This window comes from Diabrotica virgifera, chromosome 3 (genome assembly GCF_917563875.1).
Source record: "Diabrotica virgifera virgifera chromosome 3, PGI_DIABVI_V3a".
Taxonomy (NCBI): Eukaryota; Metazoa; Arthropoda; class Insecta; order Coleoptera; family Chrysomelidae; genus Diabrotica; species Diabrotica virgifera.
In genome coordinates, this window is record NC_065445.1 from 37,155,191 (window position 1) to 37,176,644 (window position 21,454).

Genomic DNA, 21,454 nt, shown 5'->3' on the forward strand with positions numbered 1-21,454 from the left:
AGAATTAGTTCCAGGGGACTGGGACGCTAGGATAGGAAATGTTATAAACAAAGGACGTGGATGCACGGGAGAATACGGGGAAATGGAAAGAAATAGAAAATAAAATAGAATGATCGATTTCTGTAGCCAATAATATAAAAACACGTATATGAAAATAATTCTTCTTCTTCTTCCTTCTTGTATGTAGGCTTTAAAGCTTGTTTCTTCTTCAGTATTAGCCTCCTGACTGATCTGGAAAATTACCGACCAATCAGTCTGTTAAACCATCTTTATAAACTTTTCACGAGAGTAATCAGCACAAGATTAGACAAGAAATTAGACCTGTATAAAAGTAGAGAACAAGCTGGATTCAGAGCAAACTTTGGAACCAACGATCACCTCCAAACAATAAAACAACTCATCGAAAAATCCATAGAATATAACAAGCCCTTAGTTTTAGCATTCGTAGATTTCCACAAAGCATTCCACTCAGTAGAACTCGACAGTGTTATAGAAGCACTAAACGAGAGCCGCATTGATAGCCGATATTCGAGGCTAATATGTAATATATATAAAAATGCGACAAGCTCGATACAACTACACGCTAACAGCAAACAAATAAAAATCCAAAGAGGTATCCGTCAAGGGGATACGTTGTCACCTAAACTTTTCATATCGGCTCTAGAAAAAGCGATCAAATCCCTCGAATGGGGTGATAAAGGAATAAATGTGGACGGAGAGATGCTACACCACCTAAGCTACGTAGACGATATAGTCCTGATTGCAGACGATTTGGGACAAATAAAGAAAATGTTGGAAGAACTTGGTACGGCATGTCATAAAATAGGCTTAAAAATGAATATAACAAAAACAAAATATATGACGAACTTAGTACCAAGTAAACACCTTGAAATACAAAATGAACAAATAGAACTGGTAGACAATATATATATATATATATATATATATATATATATATATATATATATATATATATATATATATTGTTATATTTCTATTTGATATGAAAATTAAATTTTGATAATTATAAAAAGGATTCAATTTAATATAAAATATTTTCAATTTTCTCAACCACGGGCATATAAATGTAGAACAACCTGTATACAACAAATTGTTATATTTAATTTTAAGAAGTGATTAAACGAAACTCGGGACAATGCGCTTAGAATAAACAAAGTGAATGGCGCGTACCATTATCGTTGTTCGCGGAAGGTTCGATCATTAGCCTATGCTAAATAAAACTCAAGTGAAATCGATAATAGGTTATTATCGTTGTTCGCGGAAGGTTCGATCATTAGCCTATGCTAAATAAGACTCAGTTGAAGTAGATAATAGATCATTAAATTTTGTAAATAGTAGAAAGTAATTTTAGAATGGGAATTAACTATTTTTTTTTGAAATCCATTAAGCGTATTTAGAAAGATTAAAAATTGGTTTTGAGGAATACTGCGAATGAGAGTTGGTGGTGGAAGGTTGATTTGTGAATCTGGAAGGGATATTTAGAAAGTAGGGGAATGAATGACAAATAGAGATCAGAATGTTTTGAGCTGTCGAGAAGTGAAGTCCAGTAGTAGACGGTAGTGTACGGAGAGTGAGAAAGCCGGTGTAGTTCCGTGAGTGTGGAGTATCTATCGTGGAACGAGAGGTAGGCCAGGTCGAGAGTAAAGAACCTCCTTGAGCCAAGAGTGTCCCGGTAGCTGATTGCAGTTTCGAAAAAGGTAGAACACAGCATCACGACAGAAGCAGGAACGAGAGCTATACGAGCTAGTTTCAAAGGAGAACATTACTGGAAGCCAGGACGAGGTTTTGATCGCAGCCAAGGATAGCAGGAAGCGGGTCTTGTGTGAAGACATTCTCAGTTCACCAGAAAAAGGTCAGTCTCATTTGTTTGGACATGAATGTATGGGTTTTTCGTATTAAATACCACATTTAAAATTGAAGAACATAATCAATAATATCAGAAAAGCTTCATCAAAATTAAATAGAATTGTTGCTAATAAATCATAATAGTTAAATGTTAATAAAAACTTTCAATTGGAAACCAAAAGGAAATAAGATTCCCATGTGTAAATGTTATGTTTAGGAATAATAAGATATAGTAAATATTAAGCAGTGATTGCCATTTAAATAAAATAAACAATATTTTGATTATAATTGTAACCCATATGTGTGTATTATTTTACTCTTTTCTTTCCTATCCCGATTAGGAACCATTGAGAAATACTGAGAAGCCACGTAAGTAAGTAATTAATTTTATAATTCGCCCTGAGATTGAAAACATATTGATATGTGATCTGGTTAATTAATTAAATTATTATTAATGCATTGATTAAATTAAATGACAAATAAGAATATTATCTCATATCAATAATCAAGATCACATCAATATATATATATATATATATATATATATATATATATATATATATATATATATATATATATATATATATATCTGGGTCACGAAATTAAGATAGGTAAGGACAATCAAACAACAGAAGTATCCAGAAGAATAATACAAGGATGGGCAGCATACGGAGCTCTTAGGGACATTTTTAAGAGTGACATTCCAACTAACATGAAGAAAAAAGTTTTCGACCAATGCGTGCTACCGGTGATGACCTATGGTGCAGAAACATTATCGCTCACAAATAAAAGCGCACAAAAACTAAGACTAGCGCAGAGAAGAATGGAGCAATCAATGATAGGGGCCACTCTCCGAGACAGGATTAGAAACGAAGATCTACGAGCTAAGACCAAAGTCATAGACGTCATTGAAAGAAGCTGTAACTTAAAATGGAAATGGGCTGGGCACGTTGCCAGAATGAAGGACGGAAGATGGACTCGCAAACTAGTTGAATGGAGACCAAGAGCCGATAAACGTAGCAGATGAAGACCACCAATACGATGGCAAGACGACTTACGAAAGACAACAAAAAACTGGACACAAAAAGCACAAGATAGAACACTTTGGAGACAAACAGGGGAGGCCTATATCCAGCAGTGGATTGAGAGAGGCTAATGATGATGATGATGATTAGCCTCCTAAATTGTTTAAATTATCGCACCATCTTTTTCTTGGTCTGTCAATACTTCTTCGCCCACTTGGTGACTTATCTCGTGCTATTCGTACTATCATTTGCTCTACCATTCTACTAATGTCTTCGTTTCACTCCTGTTTGCATTTTGTCACCCATCAATTTATATCGTTTACATTGCATGATCTTCTTTTGTTTTAGATTCTCTCCCTATCCAACAGACTTTTCCCTGATATTCGTCGAAGTATTTTCATCTCTGTTGTTTCTAGTAGTCGTCCCGTTTTAGATGTGTCAGGCCTTGTCTCTGCAGTATATGTCAATACAAGTCTAATTGCTGCTTTATAGATTCTTGATATAGATAAATAAATCAAATTAAAAACGTACCTTTATACTGAGGATAGTGGAGGCAACGTTGATTTAATGCTATGCTTTCCACCGCTTACTATATACTTACATACCGCTTACAACCTCTAGATGTCAGATTTATGTCATAAGTAAGCACATGTTACACGTCAAAAGTTTAGAGATGAATGTTGCAACGTCCAGGTCGACCAATTACAATATGCCAAATCGGTAAGCTTTGTGGAGGCGCATATAATAAGAGTAGTTAGATCCAAACAGCAGTGAATGGGTTTAAAAAACAGGCATTCAACCTTTCAACCAGGAAATATTTGAAGACTGCAATTAGTAGGGTCCAAGAAAATAATAAGTGCTCTTCACCCCCGATACCACCACCACCAGATATGCCTCTTAACAATCTTGCAGTTGGTACAGTCTAAGAAAATAGTAAGCATTCTTCACCACGTATATCATCACCAACAAGAAGCAAGGAATGCTCCAGAAAATATTGGAATTCTCCAAAAACACCATCTCCAGATTATTTTTAACACCACAAAAATCATATCAGCCGCTTGCAGAAAAGAAAATTTCGCATAAAATCCCTTCCTCTGTTTCCTGCTGTAAATTCTAAAAAAATGTGACCCCCTCTTCTTCGAACATTAACACGAATTTTCAAGTAACATTTGAAGAAATAGTTCCACTTCCTCAGTCAGAAATAAAAATGAATGCTGAAGATAAACGAAGAGGAGAAACTATTGTGCTAACTTCAACAACTTCCAAAGAAAAACTCGAAGCATGTATAGAGAAGAAGCCCATTACAAAACCCAAACTAAACTTGGAAGAAGATCAAAATGTAGGAGAGGCCAAAGGAAAAAAATTAAAATAATATGTTTCACTAACCAAAGAAAAGAAAAGAAATAAACGAGACAAACAGTTAATACAAAATTACATTTTGTATGTCATCATCAATCTATGGAAGAATAACTATAGCTAGACATAAAAAGGAATACATTGGGAAGTTACTAGTAAAAAACGATAGATGCGACTAGCATAGTTAAGGAGCTTAGATTTAAAGAACTTTAGCTATCCCGTTTTGGGAAAGTTGTATATCCCGCCCTTCTCCACCCGAGGAAACAGTAGCGATCAACAGGTAGCGAAAACGCGTTCCAAGATTTCGGCTGTAATTTTGAATATTTTTTCGAGATATTTGGCACACGTATTCGTAATATAATAAAGAATGGCGGTACAGAGCCCAATTTGAAAAATATATTAATATGTGGAAATTACTCAGTAATTAAATACAATATGAAAAAAACGAGCCTGTACCGCCATTAAGAAGAACAAAAAAATACACTTTCTTCAAATAAACTTTTTTATCCGATGCCTAGATTTTGTGTCATTTTGGAACTACTAATGAAATAAAAAATTTTAGTAGTTCCAAAATGACACAAAATCTAGGCATCGGATAAAAAAGTTTATTTGAAGAAAGTGTATTTTTTTTGTTCTTATTAATGGCTGTACAGGCTATTTTTTTAATATCGTATTTAATTACAGAGTAATTTCCACATATTAATATATTTTTCAAATTAGGCTCTGTACCGCCATTCTTTATTATATTTCGAATACGTGTGCCAAATATCTCCAAAAAATATTTAAAATTACAGCCGCAATTTTGGAACGCGTTTTTGCTACCTGTTGATCGCTACTGTTTACTCTTAAGATGTTTCCAAATAATCAGCATACATAAGATAAGTAATGCATGTATTAAAGTACAAAAGTCACTTAAACAAATAAAATTATTCTGTAACCATTTCACTAAACTGTTTTATAAAACAAATTTTAATATTCCTGCAAACATTTTTGTTGTAGTTTGACATTCTTTGTATCATTACATACGTTTTAATAAATCATTATAACCTCTTACACAAATAAATATTTTTGTTTAATATACTACAAACCTGACAAAATTATTATAGAAATATACATACATTTAGCCAATTTTGATGTGGTTCACTTATTAAATCATATCTCTCTACACTGCAACACCCACCTATTACATTTATTTTGTTTGGTTATAAATTTCTTTAAAAATAGAGTATCTAATAGACCTGGATCCCGCGTAAGAAAAAAAAGTTGATTAATAGCAAGCTGAAAATTTGTTAATAGCTTAACGGTGTCTAGTCGGACAAACTTTGATGCACGGGAACACTGGAACAGGGGAAGTTTTAACTGTGGAGCATGATAAACGTGTCGTCCTCACAAGTTTATGATTGTGAAAAATAACAAGTTGTTTTTAAGTTTATTCGATAGCCAACGTTATATAATATATGAGAAAATGTTTGTCCGACAAAAATGTTGGGCATTTTAACGAGTCCGACACGTAGAACATGTCACATGACCGGAATTATGTTGGTGATGAATAGCAGTCTGATTTTTGGATGAGAGTTTAATGAAAGGTTAAAAAAGCAATTGGAAGTTATGTCCGACAAAATTAATGGGAAGTTTTCGTGGTCGGACATTCTAAACAGGTAAGATATACACAAAAATGCTGGTGATAAATAGCTTTCCGACAAAGATGAAATTTAATTAAATAAATTATTCCTTACCAAGAATGACTGTTGTCGGAAAAAAATAAGGGGTAGATTTTGTAGTCGGACAATTTAAAAAAATAATTTTTGAAATTTCAATAAGGGGTGATCATTCTATGTCAAAAGTACCTGCAGTCAATTACAATCGATATCTTTCGATTTATCTCAACATCATTTAGATACCTCACTGTAATACATTTATAGTAGATCAGGCAAAGTATATTATGGATTGAGTGGTCTAGCTATCTTTGTCTGCCACATGCGCGGGATCGCTTGGTTAAAAGAGATAGATAGACCACCTATCGACTTTTTGCACTGGATTCCCTGTCTACCCTTATGTCTATGAATACATTTCCATTTAAGAAAAATGTCACTTTTGACAATAATTCATAATAAATTGCAATCGTAACTTCAAATTTAAACTAATCGATTTATTTTGGCAGCAAATTATTTCTAGCCATGTGACATATTACATTAATATATTTCATTTGTAGAAAGTTGAGAAAAATTACGTTATACAATTTTAATAATAATTTATTTAGGTACCCTTTTTCAATCAAGCAAAGCATTACAGCACGAAGAATGATATTCAGTAGAATTTTCACAATTAGCTGGCAACTGAATCTCATTGAATTGATGACCAAGCATTTTACGAACTTTGTAAAATGTTCGAAAATTACTCAAAAATGTTCCGTTGAATGGTTTCACTTTTGACTTGGCGACTTAAAATTTAAACTGTTGACACTCAAAAATAGACACAAAAACACTCCATAGTTAATATAAATTTTAATTTCCAACACACGTGGCAAACAGAAACTCAGAGACCATGTACTTTCAAATACTACTTTGTATAGCACAAAGTGTCACACTGACAAATGCAGCCTTCTATTATAATACATACTTCTAAGCAAAATGTGTCATATTTACGTCTGTTCTTATAAGCACCGGAGTTTTACACTCTTCACATTTTTCAATGTCGTTTACAGGGTTAAGATTTAAGTATGGAAAAAAGTGTATACAACGTTTTTTGTAGGAAATTTTCCGTACTTTCTGATGCGCCTAATTAGAAAACCCTAAGAGATTGCTTTCACATGTTCTTTGACATTTTTTATTATCATTTTGAGAATATCTAGAACAAACTCCACCCAAAAAAATAATTGTTTTGCTATATATACATGCATTGATACTTACCTCACTGTTTTTGGAGTGTGCATGTATATATATGCACATGCAAATATGTGAATATAAATAATAATATACAGCTAAAATAACTTTATCAATATGTGACTAAGTCATTCTGAAAAAATGTTTTTTATTTATTTCCTTCGATTTGCCCAAACTTTTTGTCCGACATATAACTTTTTGCGTTACAAAATATAATTTTTACATATACAAATCAAAATTAGCTTGCTATTTATCACCAACATTTTTGTCTATATCTTACATGTTTAGAATGTCCGACTAGGAAAATTTCCCATTAATTTTGTCCGACAGAACTTCCAATTGCTTTTTTAACCTTTCATTAAACTCTCATGCAAAAATCAGACTGCTATTCATCACCAACATAATTCCTGTGATGTGACATGTTCTACGTGTCGGACTCGTTAAAATGCCCAACCTTTTTGTCGGACAAACATTTTTCATATAGATATTATATAACGTTGGCTATTATTGAATAAACTTAAAAACAACTTGCTATTTTTCACCATCATAAACTTGTCAGGACGACACGTTTATCATGGTCCACCGTTAAAACTTCCCCTGTTCCAGTATTCGCATGCATCAATGTTTGTCCGACTAGACACCGTTAATCTATTAACAAATTTTCAGCTTGCTATTAATCAACTTTTTTTTCTTACGCGGGATCCAGGTCTATAATGCTAACTAAACTGTTGACCTGTTGGTAATAATTGATTAAATAATATTTATATTCGTAATCAAAATGATTTATCTCACGATTGCTATATATTACAACCACACTGTCATTGTTATGGTAAATAAGAAATGTAGATTTCTTGGGCTTTCTACTTTTTTCATATAAATATTAAATTCTGTGATTACCTAAACTTTCATAATATTGGGTAATATCATAAATATTCCATAAAAGTTACAATATGGAGTTGAAAGCTGGACATTAAAGCGAGAACCAAGGGTGTCGCCAGCCAGCATGATAAGGGGGGACAAGAGGGGACAAACATGAAATTAGAAAACAGATAATTATGTATGTAACTATATATTCTAACTCATATACACTTAATACATTTTTATAGAAAAGTTGTTAATTTTAAAAGAATTAAAAAAAACAAAAATATGAAAATTAATAAAAATTATTTAAAACATTCTTTACAAATCTGTCAACTAAGTACTTTATTACTAAAATCTTCCGAATTTTCAATTACATAATATACTTTCAGTGCACTCTCATCATTGCAAGGCCATTAAGCCAACTTTCTGCCATAGTCCTTCTCAACCAGGTTTTAATTCTTCTTAAGCTAGTGAAGGATCATTCAACAGTAGACGTCGTACAAGGTAATAATATAAGGTAATAATAATATAAGGCAATCAAAATTTTTAAACCTATCCTCGTTTCGGGGAAAAATGTTCAATCTCTTTTAGGACACCTATTTATGCCGTTGACTCAGATTTATCCTGTCAAAGTTCAATTAATTTTTAATATTCGATAATCCGTAAAAATAGGAGAAGAGTTTGCAAGATTCTATGAGATCTTTAAGTGACATTGTTAACATTTGATCTGGGTGCAATTTAGATAATGCAAATGACGGGGTTTTTTATTCAGAAAAACGAATTTCAAGACAGCTAATTATGGAGTCCAAATATGGGACTACTATAAAGACCTCCGCCAAAATTCTGATGGGCTTTCTGCTGTGTAATTGGTTCGATGCAATACTCTCCCAACAATACGGGGTAATAACTTTATATCCTCTTCCACTCCAATTTTATCTGCAAGTATATTACCATCATCATAATTTCATATGTAACCTTATGTTACGGTCCGATGTAACAGCCTGTGCTGGGATGCCTTAACCGCATCCAAAGTTACACACTGAAGTACGTTTACAACTGGTTCCATCATAGCTGAATATTTAGCTATCAAAATAAGAGTCAGAATGAACGTAGCTTTAGAAGCTGTAGCTGTAGCGTTGTAGAAGCTGTAGGTACTTATGTAAATAACACTGGCACTACTGGCAGTAAACAGATAAATCCTTTAAGTTGGGAAAACCAAGACGATATAAGTTATTAGCGGCATTATCAAACGTCCTTGTTTTTAATTATTTACTTTTTAAAATAAAAATAATAATGTATACCATTTTTATTCAGTTGCAATGCGAAGGCAAAACAATCTTATTTTTCACTTAAAATACGGAGCGCAGTCCAGCACTCTGAATCGACGATTTTCGACTCTTATTGGAGTCTCATCGGAGAGACGTAGGCCTGCTGTTCCATACTCTAAGCGACCAACAACGAGGGTTCATCCCCCACATTGCAACTGACGTGTATGGATTAGGTGACTAGGTTCATCTGGCAATTGAAATCCTAATAGCAACATTTATAATATTAAAAATATTACTAAAAGATTTTTAAATTGAAAACTTATTGGTCCATTTCCCTGGTGACACTTCCAAGGCTTCTTAAATTTGCAAGCCAAATGGATGCTGCAGTAAAGACAAAAGGAAGGAATTCTAAACCCTCGTCCTCAAGCTGAGGACGAGGGTTTAGAATTCCTTCCTTTTGTCTTTACTAAAGTTCCGACGGAAAATGGACCTAGTTACTCTAAAGGAGTAATACTAACATAAAATAAAAATGTATACCATTTTTATTCAGTTGCAATGCGAAGGCAAAACAATCTTATTTTTCACTTAGAATAGAATACGGAGCGCAGTCCAGCACTGTGAATCGACGATTTTCGACTCTTATTGGAGTCTCATCGGAGAGACGTAAGCCTGCTTCTCCATCCCCGAAGTGACCAACCATGAAAGCTTACCCCCACATTGCAACTGACGTGTATGGATTAGGTGACTAGCGTCATCTGGCAATTGAAAGGTAAAGTCTTCAATGCTAATAGCAACATTTATAATATTGAAAAATATCAAAAATTTACTTTTTAGTTGTAGTTATTTATTTTTTAATTTGGCGAATTTCTAGGGGGAGGGGCAGCTGCCCCCCCTTTGAAATTTGAAACGTGGTGTTACAGGACGGTGCTTAAAATAGAATATACACAGAAGAAATCGAACACGGAAGTATTGCGAGAAGTAGGCAAAGAATAGGCAATAATAAACGCACTCACAATAATAAAGTATTAATATATAATTAACAATAAACGCAATAATAAACGCAATCAAAATGAATTAAGTTACAATATCTGGGACACGTAATGAGGGGACAGCTATATGAAATGATAAGACTGGTAATAAAGGGAAAGATAAGAGGAGGAAGTAGTATAGGGAGAAGGATACTGTCACGGTTGAAGAATTTAAGGGAATGGCTTAAATTCAGTTCTATAGAACTCTTGAAATTGGAAATATGTTGCTCAGGATAGAGACCGATGGAAGAAGTTGGGAGAGGACTATGTCCAAACGTGGACGATAGAAGGCTAAGAAGAAGATAACTCTTTATGATAATAATGTTTGATAAAATTTTCTATAGGATTGCTAGTAGGTAGTGATATCCGTAGATTTCCGTATTAGTAGATTTCATACATATAGGTAGTGTGAAAACACTTTACACCCCTTTTTCCAGACGGCGGCCGGGGTCAAGGGGGGCAACTACACAAACTTGAACTTAAGCATATCCCCAAACACATCAAAAAAATAAAATTGCATCCTCTGAAAAATGCAAGTCCTAACATAGTCCGTCCGCTATAACTTTTCCCATGCGGTACGATTCATTTTCAATCAAATTAAGTCAAAACATAAATTGAAACGAACGTCGATGTGTATATACATTTTGTATACTGTATACTATATACTACACATATCGGCGTACGTTTCACTTTCTGTTTTGACTTAATTTGATTGAAAATGAATCGTACCGCATATAATATGTAACATTTCAATAGACTAAAAGTCAATTGAAATATATCTGTATAGTTCACAAATCTGAGCTAACGGAATGATAAAAAAACATATCCAAATCGCAGAGGTCAATTTAGTTGTTACGAATGAATGTTTAATTACTTTTAATTTCTTTTTTTTATTAAATTTTGTGATAAATAGTAGAGTGCTTACAATGAGAGTAGAATTGTTAATAATACATTTATTGTTTCTGTACACACCGTTACATAAATATATAAAATACTCACCAGAGTTTGTACGTAATCTTCTACATCTTCTGGAGGAGGACATGGATAAAATCCTTGAGAACTGTTTCGTTTTTTCTTTTCCAATAATTTTGTGAAGTCCTCCCATTCCTTATCAAGGTCTTCTGCGTTATCTTCACCGTAATATGAGTCCATTTTGCTTGGAACTTTAGTTTCAAATAAATGTCTGTAAAGACAGTAGTTTGTTTTAATATAGCTAATAGAAATTTAACACATTTATATTTATTTATTAAATTTAGTATTTCTAAAAAGGGAATATATTCAATATTAACGTAAAGAAGACAAAGCTCCAAACACTCTACGTCAACTAAACCCCAGTAACAAGAGTGATGTGCTGCAACTACCTCAGCACCATCTTCTTCTTTAGGTGCCATCTCCGCGACGAAGGTTGGCAATCATCATTGCTATTCTCACTTTTGACACTGCAGTCCGAAAGAGTTCAGTTGAGCTGCATCCAGACTATTCTCTGAGATATCTCACTCAGGACATTTTTCTCCTACCTATGCTGCACCTTCCTTGAATCTTTCCCTGCATAATTAATTTTAGGAGTTCGTATCTGTCACCACGTGCTATAGTGTTATATGACCCAAGTATTGAAGTTTTCTTATTTTGATGGAATCCAGTATCTCCCTGCTGTTCTGTATTATTCTTAGTACTTCCTCATTGGTTATTCTGTCTGTCCAGGAGATTATCAGTATTCTTCGATACGTCCACATCTCAAATGCTTCCAATCTATTGAGGCATTGTTTATTGAGAGTTCATGTCTCTGCACCATAAAAAAGAACAGAAAATACATATAACATTTTATTACTCGCTTTCTAAGATGTAGGCTAAGATTTCTACTACATAATATTTGTTTCATATTAGTGAATGCACTTCTAGCCTTTTCTATTCTAATTCGGATTTCTTTGGTATAATCGTTTGTTTCACTAATGTTTGTCCCTAAATAGTTATAATTCTGAACTCGTCTTAATATTTACGTGTAGATTGATGTTTCTAATATTTTTCTTTGGTCTAACCATGAATTTCGTTTTCTTTATGTCTAGTGACAGACCAAATTCTTCACTCGTTGCAACAACCTTATCTAAAATTCTTTGTACATCTGTAATAGTTTCTGCTACATAGCAGATATACATGCTACATAAGTTTCGGCACCATAATAAATGAATAATGATCAACATCCAGGCGCATCGGAAAAGCTACATCCATCTTCAGCCGGATGAATGCCTCTTTCAAGAGCCATAACGTCTCTCTTGTTATAAAAGTAAGAATACTGCCATGCTACGTCTTCTCTGTCCTTTTTTCTGGCGTGGATCGTGAAACTTGAATAAAGATATCTGAAGAAAATTGGAAGTATTTGAGATGTGCCTATAATGAAGAAAACTTAAGATCCCGTTGACTAACCGAGTCACAAATGAGAAGGTCCTCAGAAGAATGAAGAAGAACTGAGAGATACTGGCCACTACCAAAACTCGAAAGTTACAATACTTCGGATACCTTATTCGAAATAAATCCAGATATGCCCCCTACAAGTCATCCTGCAAGGAAAAATATTTGAAAGGCTAGGTTCAAGAAGAAGAAAACTCTGGATAAAAAAATTGGATATTTGGTTTAACACATCTGTACAGCTTTTCTGTGCTACTACAGACCAGATAAAGATTTACATGGCAATCGCTAGCATTTGTCACGAGTAGACACACAAATAAGTAGTGGAGTATTATTTTCGCTGGTACGGAAATATGTAGTTATCAAGACTGGCTGAGTTGAAAGTTAGTCTCTGAAAAATAGCGTGAACACTTTAAGAAGCACACAGTTATGTTGCATAATTTTCTATAGTATAGAGGGTGTTTGTATTGGAACTCTTGGTTGAACCTTATTCTCCATATACCATTTTCGCAAATGGGTCCCAGTATTCTCCTTAACATCCTCAAAAACAATGTCTACAAACTAAAATTATGGATGTATCCTCAATCAGCTGTTGACGTCACCAAAGCTAAGACGTCGACAAATAGCTCTGAAATTAAACATCAGCAATACGTCAATTCGACGAATGGTTAAAGCCATAATTAACTATTTAGATGGGAGATAAGCCACAATTAAAATGAAAAAATTAATTTTATTAACGTTTCAATGCCCAAATCGGGTGTCGTTGTCAAAATATAAAATACTACTAAATTAAACAAAAATTTTGACACCCGATTTGGGCGTCGAAACGTTAATAAAGATATATTTTTTTCAATTTAATTGTGGCTTATTTCCCATCTAAATAGTTAATCATAAAAATGCCACAAGGAAATAGCTTCAGAACAAATTTAAAGCCATAAGTGGATTTCCGTACCGAATGCAAGTTAAACAACGATTGCCGGAGTAAGATAGGCATCTCAGAAATTAATATTGTGCACAATTTCTAGCAAAGGTATACGAGGATCGTATTTTTTGCTCAACTTGTAGTTTCTCAACGAAATTCACATTCGCTATAATCGCCAAATAAACTTATTAAGTTATAGGTATTATATACAAAAAATGAATGAACAATGAATAACAAAGAAAATACCAAAATGGCAGATAATGAAACACACAAAGGACAAAAGGACAACTGGAACAGAATACTGCTCTCGAATATTTTTTTGAACCGTATTATTATAACGCGTAAAAATAAAATATACTGATGACCACAAAAAGCAACACTTTGTATACGGTTATTTATTTGGATCAAAAGTATGTCTTTGTAAGTCTTAACTAAAAATATATAGAAATGTAGGTAATAAAATTTTACCTCGTTATGTTTTCTTTAACTGAAGTTTTTTTTTCGCAAATACAAATTACGAAGAGTAGAGGCTAATTCATCAACAGTTTGGAGAATGTGGTCCAATACTGAGACTCATTGACGTCGTGGAGGGTCCGGACGTCCTAGAATATAACAAGACCGTGATTTGCTCTCAGAAATAGACGTGACAATTTACATAAACTAAGAGATAATTTATGATCAGTGTATCCTCCCTATACTTACGTATGGTTCACAGACGTGGACACTCACCAAGGCCAATATGGATAAAATAGTAAAGGCACAGAGAGCGATGGAAAGATCAATGCTCGGGGTGAGGCTCATAGACAAAAAAACAAATACATGGATTAGAAGCAAAACCAAAGTAAAAGACGCAGGAGAACATGCTGCCAAATTAAAATAGAGCTTCGCAGGACACAATGCCCGACTGAAGGATAAAAGATGGAATAACGAAATACAAAAATGGAGACAGTGGTTAGGAAAAAGAAGTAGACGAAGGCCACAAATGAGATGGACCGATGACATAAAGAAGTTTGGAGGACACAACTAGAAACAGGTGGCGCAAAATAGACACCACTGGATTGAATTGGGGGAGGCCTATGTCCAAAGTTGGACTACTGAAGGCTGAAGAAGAACAAGAAAAAATAATTTAGTTACAGCTAGAGGAAGGGTAGTCTGAAGAAGAACAGTTCATCAAAGATTACTTAGAATCAGACTGAGAGCTTACCGTCTGATTTTGGTGTTACCTTTGACACCACAGTATAAAGCTCGACGCTTAGAATGGTACAGAGCTCGGAAAAACTCGAATGGCCAATGGAACTTTGTCTGATTCAGTGATGGTGATGAATCTAGGTTTTGTTTGAGTTAGGTGTCGACAAGACAAGAATTCTTGTCTTGTCTTGATAAGAACTTCTTGTCTTGTCTTGAGAAAAAATCAAGAAATTTAAAAAAATCTTGTCTTGACGTTTTCTTGACATCTTATATCTTGTCTTGACTCAAGAAATTTCAAAATCTTGAAATTTCTTGATTACCTGGTCCGGCGATTCCCGGCGACCTATTTATTGAGTTGCGTGCTTACACGGCCTAATAGATCCCATAATGACCTACAGAATTCAATACCAGAGCCGAAAAATACTTAAATGGGTCTAGGTCAGAAGATGCTGAGACTGAAAATATACTTGATTGGTATAGAAGACACGAAAATGTCTACCCGTAATTATCGAAAATGGCCAAGGATTTTCTCGGAACGCTAGCCACATCTGTACCTGCGGAAAGGCTAATTTTAAGAGCAGCTTTTTTTTAAAGTCAGAAAATCGGCTAGACGTTGACTCCATAAGAAGTATTATTGACATTTTAGATGCTTTTCATTCCATTATTTGGAACGCAATCGAACTTTTTGTACCAAAGATATCTGTAAAAAGATCGAATTTTCCTGTTTGGTTCTCATCTGAACTTAAGAGTAAAGTCATTGCCAAAAAGATTGCGCATAAAAAATATAAAACTACAAATAAGTATCACCACTATATTGAATTTAAAAATTTGAGAGATGAATGCTCATCACTCACTAAGCAGTCTTACAATGCAATTTTGGAAGTTCATCAAAAATAAAACCAACGGACATGGTACTCTCCCTGGCTCTATGTTTCTAGGTGAGGAAAGTGAGAATGACAAACAAAAAATAACAGAGTTGTTTGCGAAACATTTTGGTACTGTAACAGCACTTTTAATGGTAAATCTCTGGATAACCTGGAGAGTAATGAAATTTTCTCACAACAGCTGGAGGTGAAAATTAGTAACCTCGAAGTCACTTTTGACAATTTACTGAATGTGTTGTTGTCATTAAATATCAATAAAGGGGCTGGCCCTGATTTGATACCGAATTTGTTCGTAAGAGAAAGTGCAGTGTCCTTGTGTGAACCATTAGTATATGTTCTTAATAAATCTCTCCAGACGGGAATTTTCCCGAACAGATGGAAACATTCCTTTGTGTGTCCTATTTTCAAGGCAGGAGATCATAGTGATATCAAAAATTATCGGCCAGTTTGTATTCAGTCAGCCTTATCTAAAGTATTTGAAAAAATGGTTTTGCCAAGTTTGGATAATTGTTTTAGGAACATTATTACGGACAACCAACATGGATTTGTAGGCGGACGTTCTACTCTCACTAACCTCTTTTTGTATATCGATAGTATAGGTACAGCAATGGATGAGGGTTACGAGGTGCACTCTATACACACCGATTTCAGTAAGGCCTTTGACCTACTAGATCATAATGTCTTAATTACAAAGCTGAGAAACTTTGGTAACACTGGTTCTTTATTAGCTTGGTTTACTTCGTATTTGCAAGGAAGAACATTGCAAGTAAGATCAGCAGGATGTGTTTCTAATGGATTTGAAGCCGTGTCAGGGGTTCCGCAGGGTTCCCATTTGGGTCCTAAGCTTTTTCTGTTGTTGGTAAATGATATTGGTAGGAACTTTAAATCTGAATATCTGATATTTGCAGACGACTTAAAGATATTTAAATGCATTAGGTCAGAATCTGATTGTGAGGGTTTGCAGAGAGACTTGGATTCTTTAGTACATTGGTGCCAGAATAATCTTAAATTGAATGCTTCGAAATGCTCATAAATTATTTTTTCACGTAATAAGACCACCAGTGATTTTAAATACAAGATAGGAGATGTGGATTTATCTAGGGTTCAGGTAATTAAGGATTTAGGTGTGTTACTGGATAGTAAACTAAGTTTCGTGGACCATTATGATGCCATTATTGCGCGTGCTAATCGGACATTAGGGTTAGTCATCAGAATGTCATATGATTTTAATAATTTGTTTGTAATTGTGAGATTGTTTTTGAGTTATGTTCGTTCATTACTAGAGTATTTTTCAGTGATTTGGAGTCCAAGTTATGAGAATCACAAATATCGAATTGAATCGATTCAAAATAAATTCGTTAGATATCTGCGGTATAGATTAGGTACTAGAGGAATGCAATTGAATTCCAGGCAGGTCATGCAGATGTTTCATTTGCACCGTTTAGAGGATCGCAGGCCATACTTTGACCTTAATTTCGTATTTAAGGTGTTAAATGGTATTATTGTTGCACCTATCATTCTGGGTCGAATAGATTTTTATGTTCCAGCTAGGAATTTGAGAAGATGTCCCTTGCTATCCGCTAGATCGTGCAATACACGTCATGCAGAAAATATGCCTTTAAATAGAATTGTTTCTAGTGTAAATGAGTTTCCAAATATAGACTTTATGGGAGTCACACTAAATGCTTTTAAAAAGATTATTTCAAGTGAATTATTTTAATTTGATTTTAATTTTTTAATGTTGTTAGTTTTATTGTAAGTAATGTAAGTTAACTTGTATTCAATGTTTAATTTTGACTTTTAATTTTAATTGTAAAATGGAGTTTTCCGTCAATAAATATTAATTTAATTTAATTACCTGCCTTAATTCATGGCTTATCAATTCCGATTAAAAAATGTATGTTAAATTTACATGATTTACATTTTTGTAAATCGTTTTAACAAAAAACGTGTTCAATACATTGAAGTACGTTATTTTATGTTAAAATATATTATATTTTTCACAAATAAATACGTTTTAGAGTTTTCATTATTATCTAGTCAAGATATTTCAAGATTTCTTGATTTCTTGACAAGAAATTTTGGTATTGACATACAATTTCTTGTCTTGTTTTGAAATCTAAAATTACTTCTTGTCTTGATTTTGTCTTGAAATCAATACAAGATCAAGACAAGATCTTGAAATTTTCAAAAATTTGGCGACCCCTAGTTTGGGTGACTCTGATAGGCGCTTAAGGGTTAGACGTTTTTGAGGTGAGAGACGACATATAGACTTGACTGTTGAACGTCATACTGCAAGCCAACCAAGTACTGACAACTCGACCATATTTTGGTAAAGTACTGAAACCGGTTTTGCTTCCCTATCTACAAACCACTCCAAATGCGATTTTTCAACAGGATAACGCAAGACCTCATATTGCTCGTGAAACCATGGAGTTCATACGAGAATTTGGTATAGAGACTTTGAAGTGGCCATCATGGTCCGCTGATTTATCACCCATCGAAAATGTGTGAGATATGGCAGGTGGCAACCAAAATCGATTGCCAGGTCCTCCAGCAAAGACCTGTGGCATGCCATAAGAACAATATGGATGAGTATTCCGCAATATGATATGGACCACTTAATTCAATCAATGCCTCATAGACTCATAGAGTAACTCAGTGCATAGAAAATCAAGGAGGGCCACTGATTATTAATCAAATAATAAGATTGTACACTTCCATAAATAAATATTTAAAACAATATTTGTCCTAGTTGATGCATTTTTTTTGGCCATAAGTATATTACAATGAATAATACTAAATTAAGAAATCTGTTTACATTACCTTAAATTAACGACACAAATCGATAAAACCCATCACCAATTGTAAGCAACTAAACTGAGAAAGATTTTTAGCAACTGAATAGAGATTTGCAATGCCGACGAGCAAAGTTTTTAATCAGACCTGTGGCATGCCATATAAGAACAATATGGATGAGTATTCCGCAATATGATATGGACTACTTAATTCAATCAATGCCTCATACACTCATAGAGTAACTTAATGCATAGAAAATCAAGGAGGGCCACTCATTATTAATCAAGTAATAAGATTGTACACTTCCATAAATAAATATTTAAAACAATATTTGTCCTAGTTGTTGCATTTTTTTGGCCATAAGTATATTACAATGAATAATACTAAATTAAGAAATCTGTTTACATTACCTTAAATTAACGACACAAATCGATAAAATCCATCACCAATTGTAAGCAACTAAACTGAGAAAGATTTTTAGCAACTGAATAGAGATTTGCAATGCCGACGAGCAAAGTTTTTAATCAGAGACATAGGTCAATGCTCATTTCATTTATTTCCCTCCTGTTACGGAATACAGTGGTTTGTCCTGAGGATGTCTCGGATAAGATGACTGTTGCCGTAATTTTTCAATTGTTCTAGAATTATCCAATTAATTCTCACGCTTATACTTGAAAGTGTTGGTAAGAGTCACTTTGAAGTTGTAAGTGGATGTTTATTGTAACGTTGTGTACATAAAATCTATTTTTTAATATAGAGATATTATTTCAGTACGTACACTCGTCTTACAAAAACTCGAGTAGTAAAATTTAATGAAATATCTGTAGATGAACCGAATTAAACAATTAGAACAAAAATGCAGACATTGTATTTTATTAAGGAGAGAAATCATTCTTCTTCTTCGTGTGCCTCATCCTTTAACGACACTGACGATCATTATAGTCAATTTTATTCTGTCAACAACGGTTCTGAAGAGTTCTATTGTTGTTTTTCCACTCTACTGCTTTCAATTTTTCAACCAGGACGCGCGTCATCTCCATTGACATATTAAGCGTAGACTCGGCATACTCACCAAAAAAGCGTAACGCGGAAACAGCATGGAAACAGTCGATCATTGGTCTATCTATCTCTTTTAACCAAGCGATCCCGCGCATGTGACTGACAAAGATGGCTAGACCACTCAATCCTATGTCGACGTTACACCTCGATGCATTGAGTGGCATATCCCTAGCCAAGTGTATCCTTTTACATGTCTCTGGTCGTCTCCCCGGTCCCGGTCCTCTTTTTCCTTCCATTTTCCGTTGTAGGTATGTCCAATCGTATCACTCATATTTTTCATTCATGTGACGCAAAGTAGCTTATTTTTCTTTCCTTCGTAGTGTTGAGTATACCTTTTTCTTTTTTCATCTTAATATTTCCGTGTTTGTTACGTGTTGTGTCTATGATATTTTCCACAATCTTCGATAACACCATATCTCAAAAGCTGGCAAGTCTTTTTTAATAAGAGAAATCATTAATGATTACAAAAAACTGCAACAGATGAACTATAAACCGATAATAAATTAATAATATTGTCAAATTCTACTACAAAGTTTTTGTTTTTTTTTGGCAATAATACCTACGACCAGTAGCGTTTGGCCATTATTTAGATCAGGAAGCTCTAATTAGAGAATACAAAAAAATAAATAAATACTTATAGTACAATAAATATATTATACACGGCTCACTAAAATAATTAGTTACGCCCCTGTACTACTGATTACTTAAAATTCAAGTAGTATTTATGTAACCTTTCTGGAAACTCCAGGTTATTGTTGAGACTCGCATTTGAACCCCTCGCCGGGGCAGATCGTCAAAAGCTTCCTAACGGGAATCATCTCTAATCTATCGACGCTCCCGCTATTCGTAAAAAGGCCGCATTTTACCGGCTTTTTTTGCTATCGTTTTATACCGCTCAGATAATTCAATCTGCTCAGTATTATCGACGATGATTTATTTAGCGTATTAGTGAGTGCCTTACAAATGAACCAAATGGATTATGGAATTCAATCAGAGCTCTGATGTGACACGTCATCAAGGAATAAAACTGTAAGTACTCTACATGTATGTGAACATAACTTATTAGTCGTGATACTGTATGCATTTTGAACCATATACCTCTCGTAGCAAATATTCTTTGTGCCATTTATGCAGATAATACTTTAAATTACATATGAAAAATCGTTATCTACTCTTAACCAGCTTACCTATGGGAATATACTCTATAACCGTACAATAAGTATAGGTTACTATTGTTAAGGATACTTTACGTATTGCCTAAACATTTCTGTTCCATCGAGCCGTATCATATTAATTATTTATTAATTAAATCCTCAAGGTCCTTCGTATTTGCATATTTTGATAATCTCTATTCTGAGAATAACGGTTTTTCATTTATAGTGTCTTTCTGTTGCATTTGGAAATTTCCAAGCCACGCCGCCCCGGCACAAAAATAAAATATTCCTCTCTTTCTGCACTCAAATTCTCAGTATTTAACCCAGCACGTCTCTACAATAGCTGGTAGGTTGTTAAGCCCGGTCTACACGTGCAATTTCAGAAACTACTTGCTTTGTTCAAATAAAGGAGTCGTTTTGTTTGTATGAAAAAATATTTGCATATATTACATTATTTTATTTTCGTAAATATATTTTTCTGTTTATAGTATACAAAAAGTGTACTCATTTCTTGGCTGATAGTACGGGTGTTATAATTTTAACATTGTTTGTTCAACCTTTTGATTTAAATTAAATTTATAATTTTGAATCCGATTAAGCCTGGTTCACAGGTTACAAAAATTATTAAAAATAATTTTGTTTTCTTGCATAAATTGTAAGTTTTTGCTACATTTAGCTTCGCTTAAGCTCATTTTACACTTCTAGAAAACTATAGAAAATAAATAATTGTTTTTTCCTTCAATTTAATTAATTTAAATA

The 21,454-nt window shown here is 33.9% G+C and overlaps 1 protein-coding gene across 3 annotated transcripts in view; it reads right to left on the reverse strand.

Moving 5' to 3' along the window:
- The window catches only part of LOC114326026 (chloride channel protein 2), a 90,615-nt gene extending 71,575 nt beyond the window's left edge, over nucleotides 1–19,040 (reverse strand). The window contains exons 1-2 of one of the 3 annotated variants that reach the window (XM_028274223.2): nucleotides 18,893–19,040; nucleotides 11,286–11,469 (exon numbers count right to left, since the gene is read on the reverse strand). In XM_028274223.2, the coding sequence (XP_028130024.1) occupies nucleotides 11,286–11,438 (153 nt within the window). In that variant the 5' untranslated portion in view covers nucleotides 11,439–11,469; nucleotides 18,893–19,040. Of the gene's footprint in view, nucleotides 1–5,365; nucleotides 5,469–11,285; nucleotides 11,470–18,509; nucleotides 18,622–18,892 lie in introns of those variants that run through there. The other 2 variants (XM_028274222.2, XM_028274225.2) reach the window with 2 other exon arrangements.
- Between the last annotated feature and the right edge of the window lie 2,414 nt (nucleotides 19,041–21,454).